General features: G+C 41.4%; 1 protein-coding gene across 13 annotated transcripts in view; it reads left to right on the top strand.

Moving 5' to 3' along the window:
• Window positions 1-24,356, top strand: part of GLRA2 (glycine receptor alpha 2) — a 115,218-nt gene that overhangs the window by 50,673 nt on the left and 40,189 nt on the right. For 12 of the 13 annotated variants that reach the window (XM_081001378.1, XM_081001374.1, XM_081001373.1 and 9 more), the window contains 3 exons: window positions 3,816-3,898; window positions 4,659-4,796; window positions 6,568-6,782. In XM_081001378.1, coding sequence (XP_080857504.1) covers window positions 3,816-3,898; window positions 4,659-4,796; window positions 6,568-6,782 — 436 coding nt within the window. The remainder of the gene's footprint in view (window positions 1-3,815; window positions 3,899-4,658; window positions 4,797-6,567; window positions 6,783-24,356) is intronic. The other variant, XM_081001382.1, reaches the window with a different exon arrangement.

Here is a 24,356-nt window from a genome sequence, read left to right as displayed (position 1 = left end):
CCTGCAGTATAGTTGCCTATAGGAGACACAAATCTGAAAACTGTTCCAAGCAGATGGGAAGAAAACCTGTTGAGGCAAGTGAAGAGGGAGAGTTGTGGTTGCTATCCCAACAGCCCACTGTCTTGGCTGCTGAACATGTTATCTTGCAAAGAAAAATACATTCATTCTAAAGGTGTTACCATTTCTCTTTTAATAGCCAGTGGGATGTTTGGTGCTTGACAACGTGCTAGTTCTCTCTGTGTTGCATTTTAGTCCGTTAAATGGTTTAATTTTATTTAGACATTACTATTTTTCACTTATTTTTGTAAACTAAAGGGCTCTGTGTTACCTCCTTTCTGGCTAGGCTTTAAAATGCTTCTCAGCCTGGTTTTTCTGTTTCTATTCCACACAGAATAACCTTTACTTGTTTGTCCCCATGTGCTGCAGTTCCTTAGTACAGTGGTACCTCGGGTTAATAACTTAATTAGTTCTGGAGGTCCGTTCTTAACCTGAAACTGTTCTTAACCTGAAGCACCACTTTAGCTAATGGGGCCTCCCGCTGCTGCTGCGCCACCGGAGCACCATTTTTGTTCTTATCCTGAAGCAAAGTTCTTAACCCGAGGTAATATTTCTGGGTTAGCGGGGTCTGTAACCTGAAGTGCCTGTAACCTGAATCATATGAAGCCCGAGGTACCACTGTACTAAGCTTCTCATTTCTGAAGTTCTTATTCAATCTCACGGCTAGAAAATCACCCACAATACATCAAACTGAACCCAAAGGGGTACTTCTGGAAGACCTGTTTATTGAGGATTCATTCTGATTTGTTTGCACCAAGCTCAGATGACATTATGTCAAAGCCAGTATTATCCCACACCTTCCAGTGCATTTCCCTATAACTTTCTTTATTGCAAAATAAAGAAACTAGGTTTTAGGGAACCAGGTCTGTTGCACAAGACCTTCCAATTCAACTAGAATTGTGCAACCTGAATTTGTCCATATGTGATTGAATTCTAGCCAGATATAGAGACAGTCTGCAAGCACCCATAGATTCACTTGCACTTTCTTTTTCTCTGTTCTTTTTAGCTTACCCTAGCTACGGCACCATTTGTTTGGAGGGCAATTATTACTTTTGTTGAAATATGCAGCATCTGGAAGGATAATCTTTTAGCAGAGCAAGCTTTTTATGTTAGGAAGTCAGATGTTATGAAATAAGCTGCAATAAGGAGGAAAATCCACAGATAAGTGGGTTTGCAAATGATCCTGAATATTATTGCTCATCCAACATTGTTAATGCTGGGAGACCTTCATTATAAATGTGTGGATGTTTTGTCAAGCACTGAATTGGGCTGAGTGAATTTATGTTTCAGACAAGTGCTCATTCCTTAGAGATTGCTGAACTTTCTCCCATGTGTTTCACTGAGAAGGGATAGCCTAGCAAAGGGCTTTCCCCATGAGGAGAGCTGTCTCTCATCTGTTGAATAAATATCTGCCTAAGGAAAGATATCCATCTCACAGTGGAATAGCCCTGTTTTTTTAGTTCAGTTTGTCAATGCAAAGGATTGCAGTTTGTCAGTCCAAAGGATATTTTGCTTTTGACCTATGCTACAAAACCATGAGAAAAACTAAGTCGAGATATCTTCCAGGTTGGGTGGCAATTACTCATAAAGCATGTCAGAAAAATTCTTTTTTACCTTCAACAATATTTCATTTTGGGCCTTCTCGGTAGTGGCGCCCGGCCTGTAGAACGCCCTCCCACCAGATGTCAAAGAGGTAAACAACTACCTGACATTTAGAAAACATCTGAAGGCAGCCCTGTTCAGGGAAGTTTTCAATGTGTGACATTTTGATGTATTTTTAATCTTTGTTGAAAGCAGCCCAGAGTGGCTGGGGAAACCTAGCCAGATGGGCGGAGTATAAATAAGTTGTTGTTGTTGTTGTTGTTGTTGTTGTTGTTGTTGTTGTTGTACAATCTCCCTCACAAATAAAACATATGTAACACAAATGGCACATCTATTACATGCAATAGAAATGTCTGACAGGTAAGAAGGGCCACTGTATATTCCACACTAATTCTTAATATTGAAAAATAGCTAGCCTTTGCCATGATGAGCTGATCTGCTGTTCCATAGATAAACTGAATTCTAAGACATGCAAACAGAGGAACATGGTATGTAGTTTTCCCCACCATTTAAGTGAATTATTATTTCTGTACAATAATCTGTAAACTCTCCTCCTCCCCCCAGCATTTGGTTTGTGTAAATTTTCAATTATTTTACTGGATGTGCAGTGTAATCCTTTGCATATTTACTCAGAAGTAAATCTCACTGCATATAGTGGGGCATAGCCTCAAGTAAGTATGCATAGGTTTGCCAACCTGCCTGAGTAAGCCCCACTAAACATTATGGGTCTCACTTCCAAATAGCTGTTCTGAGACGGGCACTGACCTCAGGCACGGCATGACCTACTGCAAGGCCAAGATCTGAATGGATGTAGGGCAGGGCTCGGATGTTGCTTCATACTGAGCATCTGACTAGCAGCCTATCTTCTTCTTGTTGTTGTTGTTTAGTCGTTTAGTCGTGTCCGACTCTTCATGACCCTATGGACCAGAGCATGCCAGGCACTTCTGTCTTCCACTGCCTCCCGCAGTTTGGTCATACTCATGCTGGTAGCTTCGAGAACACTATCCAACCATCTCGTCCTCTGTCGTCCCCTTCTCCTTGTGCCCTCCATCTTTCCCAACATCAGGGTCTTTTCCAGGGAGTCTTCTCTTCTCACGAGGTGGCCAAAGTATTGGAGCCTCAGCTTCAGGATCTGTCCTTCCAGTGAGCAGCCTATCTAGCAGCAGCATATGCATCCCTGCTGATCACCCCACCCTCACTAGAGGGTGCCTTTCAGTTAAAGGGCCCTAACACACCATCACTTTCCTACTGCAACAGAGCACAGGAGACTTGTGATGGGGTCCTCTGAGTCTGAGAACAGCAACACTGCATCCATAGGCTGGGGCACAGGCAACCCAATGGCTCATTGGGTTGATGTACTTCTAGGGTTTCCTCCTTCTGTTTCAATGCCCTTGTCCTCCTCACTGAAGACCAGCAATCCAGCTCTAGGGACATTACAGTAACCAAGCTTGATCCCCATTAATCCCCATTGATAAGACCCTCGTACATTCCTGGAAGGCTTTGACTTTCAGATCACTGAAGTGTAACACTACATCTGTTTTTTTTCTAATGATTTGTTAATCTGAACAGTTTGAAAGTCCCTGTCCTGGTATGGCAAAGAATAATAATAAAAAAGGTGCAGCCCAGGTTTGGACTCAAATTTAGATTTGATTTCACTACTCCCCATCCACTCAATGTGATACTAACAATTCTATTTGTAATAGCGTGCCTCTTTCTTGACCAACTCTTAATAGAGGTTTCTTGACTGTAATGTGCGCGTGTTTTTAAAAAAGGTCGAGAAAATGCGAACGGCATTCGTAGGATTGGTTTCCATATAAATCCGCTCTAGCATGCAATTTGCAAGGAGAGGCGTATAGTTAATTTGCAACAGAAAAAAAGAGATTTTTAATTCAGTTTGCCACATCATTAAAAATATATATGAGGGTACATTGGAAGCAGACAACTATTTTTTGGAGTTCAAAGGGACTTGTCTGTGAAAGAGCAGCTCTTAAGATAAGCAACATCTGGCATACTGACCTCGTTTCTCCATCAGAACTAATAGACGGATACAGGCTTTGATCTTTTTCATGTAACAATGGCTCATTTAAAAGAATCCCATTTTTGTTTATAATTCCATGCTTACTAAACATAATTAAATCTTTTTTGCACTCCTTTAGGCTAACATTAACCTTATCGTGTCCCATGGACCTGAAGAACTTTCCAATGGATGTACAAACATGTACGATGCAGCTAGAGAGCTGTAAGTAATCAGATGCCGTATATATGTGTGTGTGTGTGTGTCCATGTATGATTGCACTGCTTGAAATGTCAGCATTTAATGTCACTTTTATGCTGCTACAACCTCATGTTCTCTTACACTATGCTGCCACCGTGCCTTTTCTGCTGACGCAGAACTCTGCAATAACTGCTGCTGCTTCCATCTAACCAGGTTTAAATTGTCCCTCTCACATTTTAATGATGCTTGTTAGATAGCCTAAGCACTAAGGGTATTTTCAGACCACAGAACCTGATGCACTAGCTCCTGACCTTGGGAGGCTTTCCCTTCCCATTTTGCATGGTGGTTCCTGAGATCAAGGGGCAGGATTTTGTCTATATTTGGATACAATTGGATGCCATTTGGAATCAATATGGTAGACTAACTAAACCTTTCAAAACTTCATTGATTTTAACCACTTCACTGATTTTTTTGGTCTCTTAGAATTATAGAGCAACACAGGGTACAAGGCTGCTAGAATGATAGATTCCCTCAAACATGCTCTTATCATAGATATCTTTGTGTGTTTCCCTTATTTATACTGCAGGTGTACAGTCATTGTTATCATGTCACTTTGTGAGAAAGGTAGTGATTATAGTGCTGTTTAAGAGTTAATTTAGTGTATCTGCCATTGATGTTTTCCCACTGAAAACCAAGAGTGCTTTTACTGCCATAACTTGTCACTCTTGCCTTTAGACTGTGCTACTCTGATATTAACTAATCAAAGATAATTTGTTTATTTTAGTTGGCTACACTATGAATGACCTGATATTTGAGTGGATGAGTGATGGTCCAGTGCAGGTAGCAGAAGGCTTAACTCTGCCACAGTTTATTTTGAAAGAAGAAAAAGAACTTGGCTATTGCACAAAACATTACAATACTGGTGAGCATTTGCTTACTGTTTTAACAGTTAACTTCTGCAGATGATAGGAAATGGGGTGAGAGGGGTGAAATATAAGCTGGGTGTGGAAGGGCGAGAAATGCATTTTATACAGCCTTCCCCAACTTGGTGTCCCCCAGGTTTTGGACTATGACTCCCATCAGCCCCAGCCAGCATGGCCAATGGCCAGAGACAACTAGAGTTGTAGTCCAAGACATCTGAAGAGCATACGAGGATCTTCTTCCAACAGTATATGTATGCATTTCTCTGTAGCTACTATGAAATCCCGTTCTTTACTATATCATTATGTGGACTACATTGCACCCCAAAGGGTCAGAAAACAAAGAGGTTGTTTTTAAATTTGAACCAGGAAAGACATTTTAAGGGGAAATGTCACTCAATTGCAATGCCTGGAAAGTTCGTTTTAAAAAGCAGTTCTTGATCAAATTAATCCCATCCAAATAGGAGCTTGTTCCTCTTATACAAAACGAACTAGCTCAGTTCAAGTTCATCCCTGACAACATTATCAGCATTCAGACTGTTTGCAAGCTTCTGTGCTCAAAAGTAAATAAGAGGCAGCACACAAGTATTAAGTTGCCTGACAGACAGAATGTCAACAGGTGGAGGCTTTCACCAAAATTGTATTTCCATACTCAAAAAAAGTTTACTCTGTTTAATTTGTGCTAGTCACACGGCACAAGCCATCGTGTGCTTTGTTCCTGTACTTCTACTGAAAGCTATTCCTGTTGGAAGAAAGCAAATCTCTTCAGTTGAGAAGATAATTGAATTACCTCACATTCCTTCCTTCTGGTTGTTTTGCCACAGTGATTAAGTGACTAAGCACCATTAACTACAGCTGTGCCTCTGTATCTGCCTAATAAGCCTTTGAAAGATGCCATCACATTTTGCTTTCTAAGTTTCATTATAAATGTTCAGTTCACATATCTCTTTTTCAAAATAAAAAGTAAAAAGCTAAGAACCCAGGTCTTCTGCTGGGTTTGGGATAGGGAACAGACAAGAAGAAGAACTAGAACTCATTAAAAGTTCTACTCTAAATTAATTTTTAATTCAGTTTTTGTACGCCCTGCAATTGAGGGGACTACTTTCAGGTGTTGTTCATAAATTTTTGGACTAGTTTGGTGAACTAGTTCACGCCAAGCATTGCTGAATTTGGAATGCAGCCAAGTATTATGTTCCAAGTCAGGTTACTAATTACAAGCATTGGTGACTTTGATAGTTTCCATTGTCAAAGATATAATCCACTGTCCAGTTTTTAAAAGGAGCTTGTTTATTTGACACAGCAACTCCCATTGCTGAAAACATCAGGCCAAATGCCCCAATTCAAGTATTTCATATCTGATTGTTCAGGAATAAAAAAATTGTTTGCCATTTGAAAACATGAATAAAACTACAAAAGCCCTCATTATACATTAATAAAACTATATATAGACTATCCAGAAAAAACAATGTGTATCCCTACCCCCACCCCATGGAAAAAAATGTGTTACAGTAAATTGCGTCAATGATATAAAACGTCAAGTGAGCACCTTGAGGTCATCTCCCCCAACATAGGGTGCCAGCCACAAGAATTAGTACAGTATTTTGAAGTCCTTGGTGAAGGAAGGAAGGAAGGAAGGAAGGAAGGAAGGAAGGAAGGAAGGAATAATATTAGACATTTCAAAACTCCCTGTGCCTAAGGCAGTTAATTTATGCTCATAATAAAAGAAGATTAAAATGTACAAAAATGATTTATAAAAGCAATTTCATGTTCTAGGAAAATTTACATGCATTGAAGTAAAGTTTCATTTGGAGCGTCAGATGGGATATTATTTAATCCAGATGTACATTCCTAGCCTGCTGATCGTCATTTTGTCCTGGGTTTCTTTTTGGATCAACATGGATGCTGCTCCAGCCAGAGTTGCCTTGGGCATCACCACAGTCCTGACAATGACCACTCAGAGTTCAGGCTCCAGAGCTTCTCTTCCAAAAGTAAGAATTCTCTGCTTAACCCATTCACTAATGGAAAGCAGTGAATGCTATCTTCGCTATCATCTTTTGTGTCGTGCTCCTTAATTTTTCTCACGCATTTTAATTGCCAGATGGCCTAATTCTCCATATGCTCTGCCCTGGTGAGATCTTTGGATTTGGTCCGTTTTACTCTGAGAGGGGGCTTCTGTGTGTGCAAGACCATGAGAGTTAAAATACGTAATGCAACATATGGAAGGAACAGGATAAGGTCATGATTCCTCTTGGGAGGCCATGTGCTGGGGTTGACAGGAACGCTGGTCCAACATGAGGAGACAGAATCATTGGGATTGCATGGGCAGATTGGGGCCAATGAAAGTGTTCGATGGTTGCACCCACACAATGCAAAAGTGAGTTCTCTGATTGCATTCTTGTCCTCTGTTTACTAATTTACATCTCCTGAAACCTTCCTTACGACTCTACGTATATTGGGTTGCTTATGCTTTCTAAAATGTTTCCATTGGATTCCTAAGCATGTTTAAATGGAAGGAAACATGACTGATTTGAATGTGACTTATGCTGTTACAAACACGTTTAGGATCATGGTGTGCTTATATTTAGGAAAACTTCCTCCTTTGAGTAAGGGGACTTTTGTTGCTGCTCCCTTGTCCTTCCAGCTACAAAAACAAACATGAACTGGGTTTTCCATCAATTGAACATGCAGAGCCCATGAACAAGCAGCTTATATGTATGTAGGCTCTGTTCACACCTTCAGCTGAGCATGACGGGGTTGCTACTTCCCACATAAAAGCAGTCAAATGATTCCACACAGCTTGGTCATCTTTCAAGGCCATGATCTGCAATGACTCACATTTAATTATATTTGAAGATGGTGTAGTCTACTGAAATGGGATATTTTGCTGAAACTTTGAAAATTGCACAGATTTTGTTGATGTTGCTCTTCTGGTGGTAAAAATGAAACACCACTGAAAAATCTGGTGATTCATCACTGTTGGCTCAACTGAGTGGCTTGCTTTGCAGAAGACGTGGTTTTACATGTGGATTGTAAGGAATGAAATGTTCCATGGCAAATACTTCTATATTTTCTTCACAAATGTATGTGACATTTTATATCTGGAAAACAATTTAGAAAACATGAAACTGCTTTATTCCTGGTGAGACCATTGGTTCTTCTTGCTTTGTATTTTTCCGTCAGCCTGGCAATAGCTCCCAAGCAACCATTTCCCCAATCCTTTTAGGCGGAGAGACTATTTAAAACTGGAGACCCTTTTAAGTGAACAGGGAACCACCTGCATGTGCTATGACATTCAGTTATGACCCCTCCTCAGTTTAGATGAGTGTTGGCAGATAGCTAATTTTATCCTCCATCTGAATGTGGCTCTTTTAGTTCGGCCAAGCTTTAATTGGCATTTTCCTTTGGTTTAATGTTCAGCATTCTTTGCTTATAATTCCCCATGGCTCTGGCCTTACTACCAGGCAGAGTCCCCATCTACACTATACCAGTTTAAACAGCTATGGCGTCCCCCAAAGAATACTGGGAACTGCCATTTGTTAAGGGTGCTGAGTGCTGTTTGTTACATTTCCCAGGGAAATGTATGGAGCAGAGAGGACCAGAATTAGGCAGCCTCCTGAAATGACTGGGGTGTGGAGCTGCAACTCCTAAGCATTTACTCCTAAGCTGGCCTCTTGTCTCCAGATGGAAGACACTGTCAAATCACCAGTGTTGCAATTAGAGTCTCCTAGCAGTCCAGTTGGATTCTATATGTTGAATGAGAGGGTGCCATATTGCCCTTTGCCTCAGGCAGAAAAATGTCTTGGCCTGGCTTTATGATGGATTGCTTGTAGATGCCTTCTGGTGAGTAAAGGAATATTATGTTAAAGGTGTGATAGCTGGATGCAATTGAAGAAGGGCCCACAAGGAGGGAGAATGTAATCGTTTAAATATGGGATTGGTTCTGATTTGATGCTTGTAAGGATCTAACTCATAATTGTTTCCCAGAGTCAATGCCGCAGTACTCGGGTTAGGCCCCATTCAATTCAACAGCAGCCCCACTTTATGAAGCAAGGGATTGGACACAACGGTGTATTGAGGCTAGACCTCAAACCTGATAGTGAACCTTATTTACTGATTATATGATGGATTTAATAGACCTATAACTAGACTCTATGACTTGTTTTACTTAATATGATTGCTAGCGGAATTACCTTTGACTGTCAGCAGTGTGAAAAGTTTGAAGGCGCTGTTTTGAGACATTTTCCTGTTATATGAGCTAGTGAAGACAAATAAATAAATACGGTAATTCTAGGAAAAAAGAAGAATGATTTTTAAAAGAATAATTTGTAACTGTGGAGGGGACATTCTAATTACATGAAAAGGATTATAGAAACCTCTAAATCTGGACTCCTTGAGTTGAAGAACATTAAACCGTATCTTTGGGGGCCTGTCATGATTATTTATTTCACAGTTACTGCTCTTCTTCATGTCAGATTCCCTGATGCTAATGCTGTTCTCTTCTGAAGACATTGAGATTGCTTCTCTGAAGATGGATTGCTGTATGCAGTCAAACATGGCTCTCTATAATACGCTTCCAAAACATTTTACCCACACCTTTAGCGTTACCTGAGATGTGCAATTCTGTAACTGAGTTGGGCAACCAAACTACAACCAGTTTGCAAATGTTCACAGATAGTCAATGTCCTTTTCTTAGTAGAAACATAGGAGGTCAGGTCATTGGTCCATCTAGCTCTGCACTGTCCACTCTGACTGGCAGCTGCTCTCCAGGATTTATACTCCCAGTCCTACTTGGAGAATGTTGCAGATAACCCGGGATCTGATGCATGCAAAGCTACAGCCCTTCTATTATTTTGTATTAAAGTTTTGTTTTTACTGTGCTAAGTTTAATACAACAAGGATTGTACAGGTTTAATACAACTAGCATTGGCTTCAGTGGGAGAAGAATAAATTCCTCCTGTCCCAGCCAGGGCTTAGAAAGTAGTGGGTCATCTACCATTCCCACACCCCACTTAAGATTGCTTTGTTAGTTTGTAACCTTAAAGATCTTACATAATATACAAAGATATTGAGATTTTTATATCTATATGTTTCCATCTATATAATTAAACACGAGATGCCAAGGCTTTGTGTCTGGTTTCCATGGAAATGCACCGACAGCAACAGGTATGCTGCATAATTATAGGCATTGGTTTTTAGCCTGAGAAAACACTAATCCACAAAATGCCACAAAATATACTCTATAGCATGTGTAACCGTCTTTCTGTGCATGTTCAACTCATTGGGGAGAGTGTTGAAACATCCAATATTGGGACTTCTTGAAAAAGCCCCAAAGAATTTGTTGTAGAGCCGGATGTTTAAAAGCAATAATAGAATTAGTATCTCAAAAAATGGTAGTGCAAACTTCTTTTCCCATTCATGCGTGAATACTACTGTTGCTGGTTTGCTTTTGCTGGGCCTGAAACAGGCTTTACCTCTCAGTGGCCTAGTTTGCATGTGATGATGAATGCCACAGTGAATGATTTACCACGAACACACAGATATTGCCCACTAATATGTGAGATGAACAAACCACAATTCCTGGCTTATCATAACACCCGAACCAGAGACCATAGTTTATACAAATCACAATCAGTAAGCCAAGAACAAACCTTAGCTATATTGAGATAACATCCGACCAGGTATTGCGGTTTGTTTCTCCCACACATAGTAAAGAGGGAGCAAAGTGGATGAGACTGGCACATTCATGGAAATCCATTCACTATGGTTTGCCATGGTGTGTAAACCTCACCCCAAGCAGATCAGAACAAATGCTCAGTAAAGATCAGGAATCATCTAACCTTTGTGTAAGCTTTGTGAAAGCAAATCAGGGTGAATGCCCAATAAAAAAATGGTTGGAAGTGCCCTGAATCACTTCCAAGCTCTTGACACATTGCCCCTTATGACTGCTGGGCAGGGATTAAGGAGAATTTTGATGCAGTTCACATTTAAAGGCGCGCCTACCAGATCTGCACTTTCTGAAACAATACAAAATTTCAAAATTTGCATTCCCCTGAATTTTGCAATGCGCCTCTCCAACCAAGTGATGTGTACAACAATTCATATGCTAGGACAAACGGCTTAAAAATATGAATATATTAGTGGAAGTAACATGCAAAAATGTGTTGCGTTAGGGAGAAATGCTTTGCAAAAATTGCATGGAAGAAATATATATATTCGTAGAAATGTTGATGAATTTTCATGAGGACTAAAAAAAAATAATCATGAACAGATGTGGCATTGTGGAAAGGTGGACTTCAGACTGCAAAGAGAGAAACTGAAATTGATTTTATCAGGGTGCCCTGGGCTGGGCTAGGCTGAACAAAACACAAGTTTTCCTCTTGCTGACTCTCATCCCTGATTTTGTTTCATTTTTTGTAATTCAACGAGTGGGACACTTGGAGGTTACATTGAAACATACATGGGGATGATGCATATTTGGGGATTGTCACCACTTTTGTTCCTTTGTTGGATGGTTACCTAAGCAGTTATTTGAATAATGATCCAAATATATACCAAGGGATGAACAACCCCTCAGTGGGAACCTATTTTTAATGCACAGTGTGACACAAGTAACATGGAACTCTCCCCCCAACCTGCCCACCCAGTTGTCCTTATTCCACGTCATAAAGGCTTTTTAAGGCTCTAGAAAGACTATTTGGATTTCACAAAAGATCAGCAATTGCACTGTTATAAATACCTATAAATTTTTCAATCTCGTGTTTGAACGTCTGGATTCTATGGTGTAATTGCATTCGCTTGCTGGGACTGGCTGCTGTGAGCAGACTGCCAGTGACTGCACACATTCACGAAGCTTTGATGTTTAGGTCATTCTTTAGCACTGCTATTGTGTCCTCTTTGATGATGGTTCCCTTTTCTCCATATGTATCATTTTGATAACTGGAACCATTTAGGCCTGCTTAAACATATCAATGCTTTTGTTCACTTTGAGGAGTAGGCACCCGAACAGGGCAGGTTTTGGTATCTATTCAGTATGCAGTACAAAGCAAACACTTGCTCCGCTTGTGATTTACAAACTGTTCTTTGCCAACTATTGTTACCTGAAGTGTCAGCATTTATTTTGGATTAAGGAGCTTTTGAATAAGACAATGGTTTCCATGCAGACTGTAGCAGCAGTGTGCCAAAATAAAAAGAGGTTTGCATTCTGCACAACACAACATACAGAAATAGCTCAATTGCATTACATACACACACGAAAAAGTATTGTGCTAGAGTCTGAATAAACCCTTTTGTAGACTTGCTCAAAATCTTTGTTCCTTTGTTTCAAAAATAAAAAATAAAAAGCCACTGGCTATCGTCTTATGTGTTCTCTACATCTCTATCAACCGATTTAGCATTCACCCATCATAACTATTTTGTTGTTGTTGTTGTTGTTGTTCCAACTCTCTGCTTTCTTAGTCATGTCAGCTGGTAACCTAGGAAGATTTTAACCAAGACTGAAGCCCAAGTACAGGAATGCACCTTCAGCAGAGGTCTGTTCCACTAATTACTTGTACTATCTTGTCAGATGAATTATGAATTACGGTCAATTTACTGTGCTTAGATTTAGTTGTCTTCCAAACGGAGCTCTGACTGAAGGCAAGGTACGCTCGGTCTAAAAGCTCTGTCTATTTTAGAGTTCTTTGAGAGCTTCACTAAGCATGAAGATAAGGGTGACCCAGAAGACACTGTGTACTTGAGCTTTCAAATACGCTCCTGATGAAGCTTAGCAGTCAGCAGATAGACCTGCTTTTGGATCAGTTACTGGTTAAAGAACACGAAACAGAGAAAGTAGGAGTGAATGAATGGTTCTCACAAGTGAGAGATCTATGAGCTTGGGGTCTCCAAGGATCTGGATTGAGTCAAGTGCTTTTTAACTTGGTCCAGAGCAGGGATGGGGAACTTGTGGCCCTCTAGCTCTCATCAGCCACAACCACCATGGCCAATGGTCAGAATGGGGGAATGGGCATTGAAATGACAAATGCAATCAAGGGTTACGTGATGCACTTTGAAGCAGGAAGCCCTGACCTCACATGCACACTGATGGGATCTGAACTGACAATGGGGTACCAAGAAAGAGATCTTGGGGTTGTTGTGGAGAGGTCAATGAAAATGTCAGTTTATTGTGTGGCAGTTGCAGGGGGTCAGGAAAGTGAACTGTATGCTAGAGACCAATAGGAAAGTAGTTGAAAATAAAACAGCCAATGATGATGAATATAGCTGGTACGGAGAAGCTTTTTCAGTCAATCGCAGCCCTTTCGCATCTGGCCACAGCCCAATTTCTTTGATGCCTTTAGCAAGTCGAACTCAAGGGGAACAGCAAAGCCCCTAACTGGCACCCTGAATAAGCCTGTAGAATCTAAAAACATTTCCTCACAATAGCTTCCTATCTGGCTCCTATTTTGGTTCAAGCAACTGTATGCCTTGTTGTGTTGTTACATATATTTTGTAGGATAGTTAAGTATGGAAACAAGAAATATTGTCTTTTGTTTATTTCTGGAGCGCTGAAATAGCGCTCCTGAAATCTGCTGTTTTCCATTTTCTATCATAGACTTGCTTTCCCTTTCCTCCTATCTAGCGAGAGACAAGAGCAATATATTACTGTTGTGTTGATAGTGGTAGCCTATTTATCATGACTTTGGTGGCATATCTTTGGGGAGAAAGATATTCATGTTTCTCTAGGATGACTGGGGCAAAGACAGATGCTTTATAATTTTAGCAAGGCCGCAAAAAACTCTCTGTGTGAAAAGCCTGCCTGAGCAGTACCTGCAGTGGAGCAAATTGGTTAATGTAAAATTCCCCAAACATGGCTCTAAGAGTTGATTAGCTTCGCAGTTTCCATACATTAATGAGGCTTCCGTAAAAGCTGTTCACAGTTTAGACGATTTGCTCTGAGCACTTTTCTCATTTAAAGGCATGGAGTGGGTGTAATGAACTATATAGCAGGTTCATTTGGTCAGCCTCCTTCAATATTTGGATTATTAGATAGCCATCCTGCAGATATGCTTCCGTCTCAATTAAAGAATGACAGCTGTACCTGTCAAATATATGTGGATGTAAACTGAACCAGGTCATTGAGAGCGGGGTATAGCTCTTGAATGCTTTGCCTCTAGAAGGTCTCAGGTTCAATCACTAGCATCTCAAGTTCTAAAAAGGTATCTGAGGCAGAGGGTTGGCCAGGTCGGGAACTGTCTGAGGGGCTCGGTGTAGGAAATTGCAGTCAAACCTAACTATGCGTAAGTGCTAGTTAGTGCATGAAGGGGTTAAGACAAGCAAGGTCTGTTCCTAGACTCAGCTAGGTCACCCATTACCTCCATGAGGGAGGAGGTGAAGCTTCTCCTCCTCCTTTACTCACTGTCTCCCATCATGTAACTGACCAGGACAGACATGTCTGAACTTACTCCAAGTTCATGTTTAAAACTATTAGTGTTTTCCCCCTAGAAAATTAGGTGCCGGTACTCACCATGAGGGACGCGGGTGGCGCTGTGGGTTAAACCACAGAGCCTAGGACTTGCCGATCAGAAGGTTGGCGGTTCGAATCCCCATGACGGGGTGAGCTCCCGTTGCTCGGTCCCTGCTCCTGCCAGCCTAGCAGTTTGAAAGCACGTCAAAGTGCAAGTAGATAAATAGGTACCGCTGTGGCAGGAAGGTAAACGACGTTTCTGTGCGCTGCTCTGGTTTGCCAGAAGTGGCAGGCCACATGACCTGGAAGCTGTACGCCAGTTCCCTCGGCCAATAAAGCGAGATGAGCACTGCAACCCCAGAGTCGGCCACGACTGGACCTAATGGTCAGGGGTCCCTGTACCTTTACCTTTTACTCACCATGAAGTTGCTACAGTAAGTGCCACACTTTTTTAAAATGAAAAAAGGTGCTGGTACTGCATACCCTTGAGTACCCACTTTTTAAAAAACCCACTGGAAACTATATAGTGTACTTTGCATCCAAGAGTAATCTACCTGTGTTCTCCTTTCTGCTGCGTGGAACAAGGCATGATTCAGACCTTTGGATTTTGTAAGTAAAGCTTTTTAAATTTATTTAAGAGTGTGTGGTCTGCTCACTGCTAGATGGATTGAGAGAAGGTGGCAGGAGCTTTAAAGCAGACTAAATGGAATATGCAAAAGATATTCCACACTGTAAAGGTAAAGGGACCCCTGACCATTAGGTCCAGTCGCAGATGACTCTGGGGTTGCAGCGCTCATCTCGCTTTATTGGCCATGGGAGCCGGCGTACAGCTTCTGGGTCATGTGGCCAGCATGACTAAGACACTTCTGGCGAACCAAAGCAGTGCACGGAAACGCCGTTTATCTTCCTGCCAGAGTGGTACCTATTTATCTACTTGCACTTTGACGTGCTTTTGAACTGCTAGGTTGGCAGTTGGGACCGAGCAACAGGAGCTTACCCTGTCGCAGGGATTCAAACCATTGACCTTCTGATTGGCAAGCCCTAGGCTCTGTGGTTTAGCCCCTATTCCACACTGTACTACTGCTGAGAGTGTTTTTAACTCTGCTGGGGGCTTTCTCCTGCTGGAGAATGTGAAAAGCCCTGAATGTGGAATCTAGGTGCCCAGTCAATTTTGCTAATTACCTGCACATGGGTCTCATCTATATCCCTCCATACTCAGAAGGGCCCCACACTGGTCTGATCAGTCCACACTGCTAAAGTTCCCAGATTTTTATTTGGTAGGGAGGATAAAAAGGGGTTGAATAAGTCTCCAACCCCTGCAGATAGGTCTAAGGTTGCCAACTTTTTTGTTATAAAAAGGTAGCTTTGTTCCTATGCCTTTAACAGTAACCCGACATGCAGGCATTTAGCAGAATGAAACTTTCCCAGGATTTTAACACCATTGTAGGAAATGCTTGTGTTGCTAAATTTCCAGGAGCTTTAGAAGAAAAATAACTGAGACCTTCAGACACTTATACAAATGATGTTTACACATTAGAACAAAACAAACTCAGATTATTCCTTTGCTAAGAAGAAGAGACGACGCAACATGCAAATGGAATTCTAAGTTTAAACATGTGCAAGAAAATAGAGCATTGACACTTTTTTCCCCACACAAGGAAAGGAAACACAGCAAAGGGGTGGGGGAATCACACTGAGGCATGGATGACAGAAGGATATGTAATGAGCCATTAAATTATAATAATTAAAATCAATTATCTCGCCTGCTAAATACAGTCATATTTATTGTTGCGTGTACTTTCTCGTACAGTGGGGGAAAACCAAAACAAAAAAAATCAAGGATATGCTTGCAGTTTTTTCAGGAGACGGGAACTTACAACTGAGGCAGGAGAGAGTTCCTCACATTTGTGTTGCTTTTCTTCTTCATCCCGCCCTCCTTTTGTTTACAGTTTTTTAAAGCCAGCAGCTTTATTTGCAGTGCTTGCAAATAAGTTATGAGGCAAGCACTCAAGATACAAACTTGTGTTTTGTACTGACAAACAGCAAGGTCAAAATGGGTATGCAATTTTGATAAGAGCTTTCTCTTTCTTTTGTCACTGGATATTCTCAGATCCAAAGGCAAGAACGAAGCTGAGATCAGCTTTGTGAAACTGGGCCAAGAACTCCTCAAACATAAAGTACCGGCCCATTTTATCTTTGCTTATTTTTGAAGTAAGGATGGGTAAGGAATTAAAGAAGATAGCATTAAGTGTGTGTGAGAGAGAGGGGGGAGGGAGGGAGGGAGGGAGGGAGGGAGCAATGGAGTGGTGCTGTTTCTCAATGGATAATTAACAAGGCTTTTGATTGGTATTGTCATGTGGCTCTCAGACATGTACAAATGCAAATGTTCATTCATGTAGTATGAATAAATTCCCGTTATAAGACAAACACTCTGGTGCATGTCTGCCACGTCACTTCTCTGGTTTGGTGTATTAGTGTACACTGGAAAGCAAAATATTGAAAAGCAGTATATGTAGGAAGAGGTGGTGTTGGGTATTGTACCATCAAGAAGTTGCTGACTTCTCCCATGGAATGATTGTTCTGTCCATGGATGCTATGAGAGTGGTAGCATTCATCCATTGGGGGGCGGCATGCACAGCAAAGGGGAAAGAAGGAATTTCGCTGGGAAGGACAGCAGTCCAGAAATTCATGTCCGCTGAAGGGGTTGGCAAGAGAAAGGACTGTCCCAGCTAGAGCTGATGAGCCGTTTTCGTCTCCCCCTCTAAAGTGGACGTTTGTGAAAGAGACATAAGTAGAGGGAGAGATCACGGCCTCTGAAGCTATGGCAGAGTGATTGGGACATCACCAAGAACATGTCTTGTTGGCGTTGAAACATTTCCACTGGCTTCTTGTTGGTTACCAGATACAATACAAATTCTAGTTCTGACTTTTTAAAGGCCTTCATAGCTTGGAGCCCAGGTTTCTAAAGGAGCTCCTGGTCCCTGCAAAAAGCTGCCCAGCTCTTATGATTTTCTGGTAGTGTTAATGTTACCTGAGGTCAGGAGATCTATGATGCTCCAGAGGGCCTTCTCAGGGAAGTGGTGAAACACTCTTCCCCCCCCCTGAAGTGCCTGCTTTGTCTGTTTTTCAGTGACAACCTATGAACAAGCTTTCTGAATATTTGGGAAGATACGGTGGTGGATATGTAAGGTGATAGGTTTTAATTGTGCTTTATGGTTTATGTCGTCTTTTACATTGGAACAATCTAATCTGGGGCCACTTGTGATGTGGGGCAGAATATACATTATACAAATAAAATAAGGGCCTAATAAGAGCCCTGTTGAATCCAGGCAAATATGAAACATTTAGCAATGATTCCCATGAACACTGTTGTTATGATAATCTAATCCTAATCATTCAGGGTTCATTTTAGCTATTATATAGGATAGTCAGAACTTAGCTCCATGTAGGGAGACTTGCGTGTGTGCAGGTGCTCCTCATTAAAAGTGCATCAAGAGTCAAGGATGGGACTTTTTACAGTCTATAACTGAAGCAAGTAAAAATCCAGTTTTTTAAGGGATGCATCCTGTCCAATATGCCACAGACTAATCATACACAACAGGTTCTTGATATTTTCTTTGTTCTCTATTTTTCCATATCAATATTATTGCATTTCTAAAGCCATGAATCATCAGGAGTTTAGGTGTTGCTGCAGCTGGTTTATTTTTCTTAAATGTATTTAACAGTTTAGGAGACAAGGTGCTACATTTGCTTTATCTAGTACTGATTCTCAAAAGGTGGAAAATTCAGTAACTTGTGTAGACGTTAAACCCCATTTAACAAATAAACATGCAGTGAGCCGTTTCAAGCAATAGTTTGCTGTTCTGGGAAGTTTGCCAAGAAAAGCTTGCATCCGGGCATTAAAATCTCTCTCTTTTCACAAGGCAGTCCTAGGTATGTCCAGGTAAGGGTGTATGGGATTGCATCCTTAGTGCATAGGTTTAGGGATCCCCAGTACTCCATTTGGCTTGGTGTTAACATCTAAGAGACTACCTTCTCCATCAGTAAGTCTTGGGATAGTTCAATTGGTAGAGCATGAGACTTTCAGGATCATGGTGTGGCATTTGCCTCCTTGGTGGGTCATAAGGAAAGGGTTAAATGAGTGTGAAGTGATTGGCCAGTGGGAACCCAAGGGGAGGAGTTAGAGTTGGAGTTGTTTGGAAGTCAGTTGGGAGTTGGAGAAGGAAGAGGGAGGGTAAGTCTGTGGGTTAGTCTAGTTTTGATGTGAGAGAGTGAGAGAAACTGTTAGGAGGAGTCAGATAGACAGTTGGGATAATCAGTTAGAAGTTATTAGGAAGGTATAGGCCGGTAAAGAAATTAAGATTAAGAAACTGACAAGAAAAAATATCTGAAACCATAAACTTGTTAATTCTTATAAAATAAACTTGTTTATCTGGTTTAATGTTAACAACTGTCTGGACTCTGTGTGTACCCGAGAGAAACGGGTTGGTGGCAGCGGGGAAGCAATCACAGTGGTGGCACAGGGATCAATAGATCGTCAAATGTCCAGGGACCCTGTGTGATCGCCACACATGGGTTTGTTAGCCCCACATTGGGCAAAAAGATTCCAGCATTGCAGGGGGTTTAACTAGATTATCTTTGTGGTCCTTTCCAAGTCTATGATTCTGTGACCTTTTAAAAGCCCAGCTAGAATACATTTTGGTATTAAGAAACAACTGAAGGTGGCTAATGAGAATACCTCTAATATATCTGAAGCAGCAAATATTAAAAACAGTATCTGACAGTGACTAAAAGTTTCTTCTTTTTGTATCCGACAAAAAAATACATTGTACCCAACAGTTAACAGATTGCAGATTGTCAAAAGTAAGATGTTAACTCATCTATATTTATTTACCAAATCAATGATATGATTTGGATCTAAAAATAACTTATGTAATGTAAGGCATAGATATATAGTTCTTGTTTGTTCTAACTCCCTCTGTGTGTGTCTCTCTCATATTTCACACATTTTCTTTTCTGAGAGAGTGGAGTTGCCAAGATACCATAAAAGATACTCCTTTTCTCGGGCTTTCCAGCTGTGAGTAGAGAGGGCATGGGAAATCTTTTGTAAACTCCTCAACAGACGCTGCAGACAACCTTTGTGGCTTAGAGAGGTGTGGACAGTTTTAGCTAAGTTTAGAGAACTGAAGGTTGCTCTTATCTGTCTCAGTGAGTTTCAGGGATACTGAATGGCACTATTTAGAATTGTCTTTTTTGGGTGCTTTCAAGAATGCAAGTACCAGAGCACTAGGAAGAGACCGATCAGCCAATTTCACAGTCCATGCCAATTTCACACGTATTCATTCTTGTTCTACTCATTTCTGAATTAACCTGCATTTTTTAAAAAACCTACACAAAAAGTTAAATATGTAATATGCTATGCATTTTATCACAAAATGCATTTTCAATACATATTCTATCTCAACGTACACATTTCTAGATCCATTTTGTAATGTATTTGGGTACATCCTTTAAGCTGAAAAGTGCAAAGTCCAATGGATAAGTACATACCAATTCACACATTAGTCCAGGAGTTGTGGATCAGGTAAGTATACAATGGAATTGATAGAAATAAAACTCATTAAGCATCTCTATGCACACAACACACCATGGCTATGGTGACCCAGTCCCAGCTGACAATTGTTGTTTGCCTTCTTTGGTCTTTGTTGGAAGTGTAGGAATGAGGCCCAACCAAAGCATTTCGCTGCCTGTAGTAGAATAGGGAATGGTGCTGTCAGGATGCTGTCAGCGGCTCCCAGCTGGTTGCCCAGGAAAGTATAGGACAAGGAAAAGTTTCTTACAGTCCTTTTTTATTTCAGTCTTTACAGAGAGGGGCTATAGAACCCAACCTCTTGGATAATGGCATTGTCCTGAGTGAATCTCCACCGCCCCCTATCTCTCCCACTTCCGCATTCATCATCATCACCTCCCCTACAGGTGCTGCTATGTGCCCTCTGTCTTTGAGCTCTTTGCTCTCCTACTTTTAAGGCTCACTGGGTTCTAGGAGATGGAGAGTCTGGAATGTTTTCTAATGACAACGTGTCAGCTGGGTGTTGTCCCGGCTTTCCCATGATTTCCTAAGTTTTCCCCTCATTTGCCTCTGAGCTGCTACTGCCCTCAACCCCCTGTTGTAAATCTGTACTATCTTCCTCTTCCTCCTCCCTGGAAGGGTCAGGCTGGGGAGGCGGTCTCCACCATTCCTCCTTTGCCCAGTCCCTGACAGGTGCATCTACCATTTGCTACCATCCCCAAGACAAGGTACTTAGCATCTAGCAGCTGCAATAGCTTCCAGTCCATTTCTGAGCCTGGTTCAGGCTGCTGGTCTTATCCTCTGAAGACCTTAATGGCTTGGGACTAGGGTTGAAGTGTAATTTTGTTGTTTTGAGCCAGAACTCCTGAACCTGGGGGGATAATTTCAAGAGGCGCAAACATTTTTCAAAAGTTTCCAGGTGGGCTAACACTGACGTTGGCAATGATATTATTATTATTATTATTATTATTATTATTATTATTATTAATTTTTTACTTTTATGTTGCCACTAGCTATAGACGAGGCGCTCCTTTTGGAAGCTGCTGACTCAAAGCTACTGTTTCCACTCCCCCTTGGGAATGCCCCTGGAACAGTGCGCCATCACGAGGCAGCATTGATCCTAGGATCCGATGACTCTTTGGTATTCCCGTGGATAGAGAAAGTTCAGTGGTCTGGGGAAGCACCTTGCTTCTAGATCTCTAAATGAGACGCATTGTCCGCGCATCAAGTTATGCCAAAATGCCAAGGGAACACAAAATGACTTTACTCATCCTAACGGGAACCAAAATGTTCGCATTACATAGCACCGCTAAGTCAAGACAAATGTGATATTGTAGGTAGCAATCACTAACCACAAATCATAGGGATGGTGACATTTACCTAAGGGGAGAAATGGAGATGGGAGATTTTGCTGTTACACATGAATAAAGACGAGCTTGTTAATGACAGTGATGTTGATGAAAAGTGAGCTGCAGGGAGCTGTTCACCAGAAAATTTAAGGTCAGGTAAAGAAAACCTAATAGTCTCTTTTAAAACTGCTGTCAAGGCAGCATTCCACACACTTAGGTCCTGTTCATATGGAAAGCGGTAGGGGGAAGGAGCAGAGGGAGACTTCATAAAATTTTGTACTGGCTTTCTCGTTTGGAAACAATGGATGGAAGGCACAACCCGTATCTGTTCAGTCTGTATCTGTAACTGAGCATTCCCTTCATAAATAACCTGAGTCCTGAAGCTCTTTCAGGGGTTGTTGGCCTGAAGTGAATGCTTGGGTGGACCAGTGTTATAGCAGTAGGCTCCCCTCGCCCAACCTACATGTATTCATGATAGGTGTAGAGAATCTTGCTGCATATGCTTTGATGGATCTGGCCCCATGACAATCACAAATCAGCCCACAAATCATGCCCACTGTGCATGTCCCTCTATCACAGGGGTCACTAGTGTGACACCATGAATTTAATGATACCCTAGAAGTCTTTCCAGGGTGCCTGTAAGGCCTCTGAGCCTCCAACCTCACTGCTCCTTTGGTCATGAGGTGCTAAGGGTTATTACCTTTTTCTCCCTTTAGAAATACGCAGAGTTGAAAAAGGAAGTTGAAAGAGTGACACTCTTTCCCACTTCCTCTCTCAGCTCTACATGCTTTTCAAGGTGCAGATGAATTCTACTGGATTGGACATTTATCAAGATCAACTGGAAATATGAAGTGTGCTCATTTCTTAAGATAAGCTTCAGAGGGCCAGCTTGTTTGGCCACCTAGACGATAAATTGGTTTTGGGAGACAATGCCTTTTCCATGGTTGCCCTCCAGTTAGGGAACCCCTTCCAAGTGAATTGGTTCCCTACAATTGTTGTTGTTGTTTAGTCGTTTAGTCGTGTCCGACTCTTCGTGACCCCATCGACTAGAGCACGCCAGGCACTCCTGTCTTCTACTGCCTCCCGCAGTTTGGTCAAACTCATGCTGGTAGCTTCGAGAACACTGTCCAACCATCTCGTCCTCTGTCGTCCCCTTCTCCTTGTGCCCTCCATCTTTCCCAACATCAGGGTCTTGTCCAGGGAGTCTTCTCTTCTCATGAGGTGGCCAAAGTATTGTAGCCTCAGCTTCACAATCTGTCCTTCCAGTGAGCACTCAGGGCTGATTTCCTGAAGAATGGATACGTTTGATCTTCTTGCAGTCCATGGGACTCTCAAGAGTCTCCTCCAGCACCATAGTTCAAAAGCATCAATTCTTCGGCGATCAGCCTTCTTGATGGTCCAGCTCTCACTTCCATACATCACTACTGGGAAAACCATAGCTTTAACTATACGAACCTTTGTTGGCAAGGTGATGTCTCTGCTTTTTAGGATGCTGTCTTGGTTTGTCATTGCTTTTCTCCCAAGAAGCAGGCGTCTTTTAATTTTGTGGCTGCTGTTTGCCAGTGGCATCTCAGGAACTGTCAAATATGTGGTATACAAGGCTGAGGTGAAATATACAATACAGGCCATCAAATGGGCCTTGAAAACATGTTTGGTTTGCTGTGGACTTCCTCTAAAGGTTTTTGTAGCTGCAGGGCTTTGCTTTGCTTGCTTGATTTTTGTACAATTGCTGAGGGCTTTTAATGCATTTTTATGAGGTTTTATTGACCTATGCTTTTAAGATGTTGTGTTTCTAACTGCTGTGTTTCTAATAAAGTTATTTGAAACTTGTGCTCAAAAACCCACTTGTGGGTTTACCACAGGCATCTGGTTGGCCGTGATGAGAACAGGATGGTGGTCTAGTTGGGCCATCAACTTGATCCAACAGGTTCTTCTTATGTTCCTATGAAATTTGAATACATGTTATATTTTAACTATGCTCTGAAAGATGGTATTTAAAATACTTGATTGAATAAAGAAACCTTTACTGAAGTTCTCCTACACTGAGTAGATCCATTGGTCCATGTATTATCTTTAATTATGATCCCTGACATATATAAAAAGGAATAACAAGGGTATTGGGGGGTGGGTAGTAGCAGAGAATAGAAATTTATACTTCTTTACATAATTCCAGCATTATTGTTCCATACTTCTTTAGCAGAAGATATTCGCATAAAAGTATTAACATTCCATTTTTGCGTCTCTTAAGAACGAGCCAGTTTAAAATTCAACTCTTAATTTTCTACATGACATGGCTTTTGCATGGCCAGTGTTTGCCAGTGGCATCTCAGGAACTGTCAAATATGTGGTATACAAGGCTGAGGTTAAATATACTTAATGACTCATACTGCAGAGTTTTGTCTGCTTTTCTCACTAGAAGGAGACTATCTGCACACTGAGCTCACAACTTTCCAACTGATCCATTTAGCAAATGCCGATATTCATGTATTGAACACCATGTGCATTGGCTGCAATCCTGTGCCCACTTGAACTCAATGTCTAGAGGGCTTCAGTAGAAAGGATAGGAGGGGAAAGGAGGGAAAGAGAGGAAAAAATGGAAGGAAGAGAAGATCTTAGGGTCTATAAATAGGTAAGACTATGTGGGATATCGTTATTTTCCAGGAAATTTGCCAATAGTCTGTAAGTAAAGCAACAGTAATGGAAATGCTTTTTTTTAATCAAGTTTTTAGTATGATCTTTTACCTAGAGGAATATAGCACCTATCAAGAGTATAGATATAAACTGGTTTAATGGTCATTTCCTTTCTCCAATAAATATAGAGAGTTTGGTTTAGAGTTTGGATTTGATATTCCGCTTTATCACTACCCGAAGGAGTCTCAAAGCGGCTAACAATCTCCTTTCCTTTCCTCCCTCACAACAAACACTTTGTGAGGTGAGTGAGGCTGAGAGACTTCAGAGAAGTGTGACTGGCCCAAGGTCACCCAGCAGCTGCATGTGGAGGAGCGGGGAATCGAACCTGGTTCACCAGATTATGAGTCCACTGCTCTTAACCACTACACCACACTGGCATCAGAACTGTAGCTCTGATAGCAGAGAGGGGAGGAGATAGGGACAGGTCAACAGAGAATGTTCATCAGCATTGCCAGATTATAATTCCCAGGATTCTTTGGAGAGATCCAACCCTATATAGGTTTGAAGATATGCC

The sequence above is a fragment of the Podarcis pityusensis genome (assembly GCF_964106645.2).
Source record: "Podarcis pityusensis genome assembly, chromosome: 4".
Taxonomy (NCBI): Eukaryota; Metazoa; Chordata; class Lepidosauria; order Squamata; family Lacertidae; genus Podarcis; species Podarcis pityusensis.
The sequence above is the reverse complement of the archived record's forward strand: the minus strand, read 5'-3'. Positions and strand labels throughout refer to the sequence as shown.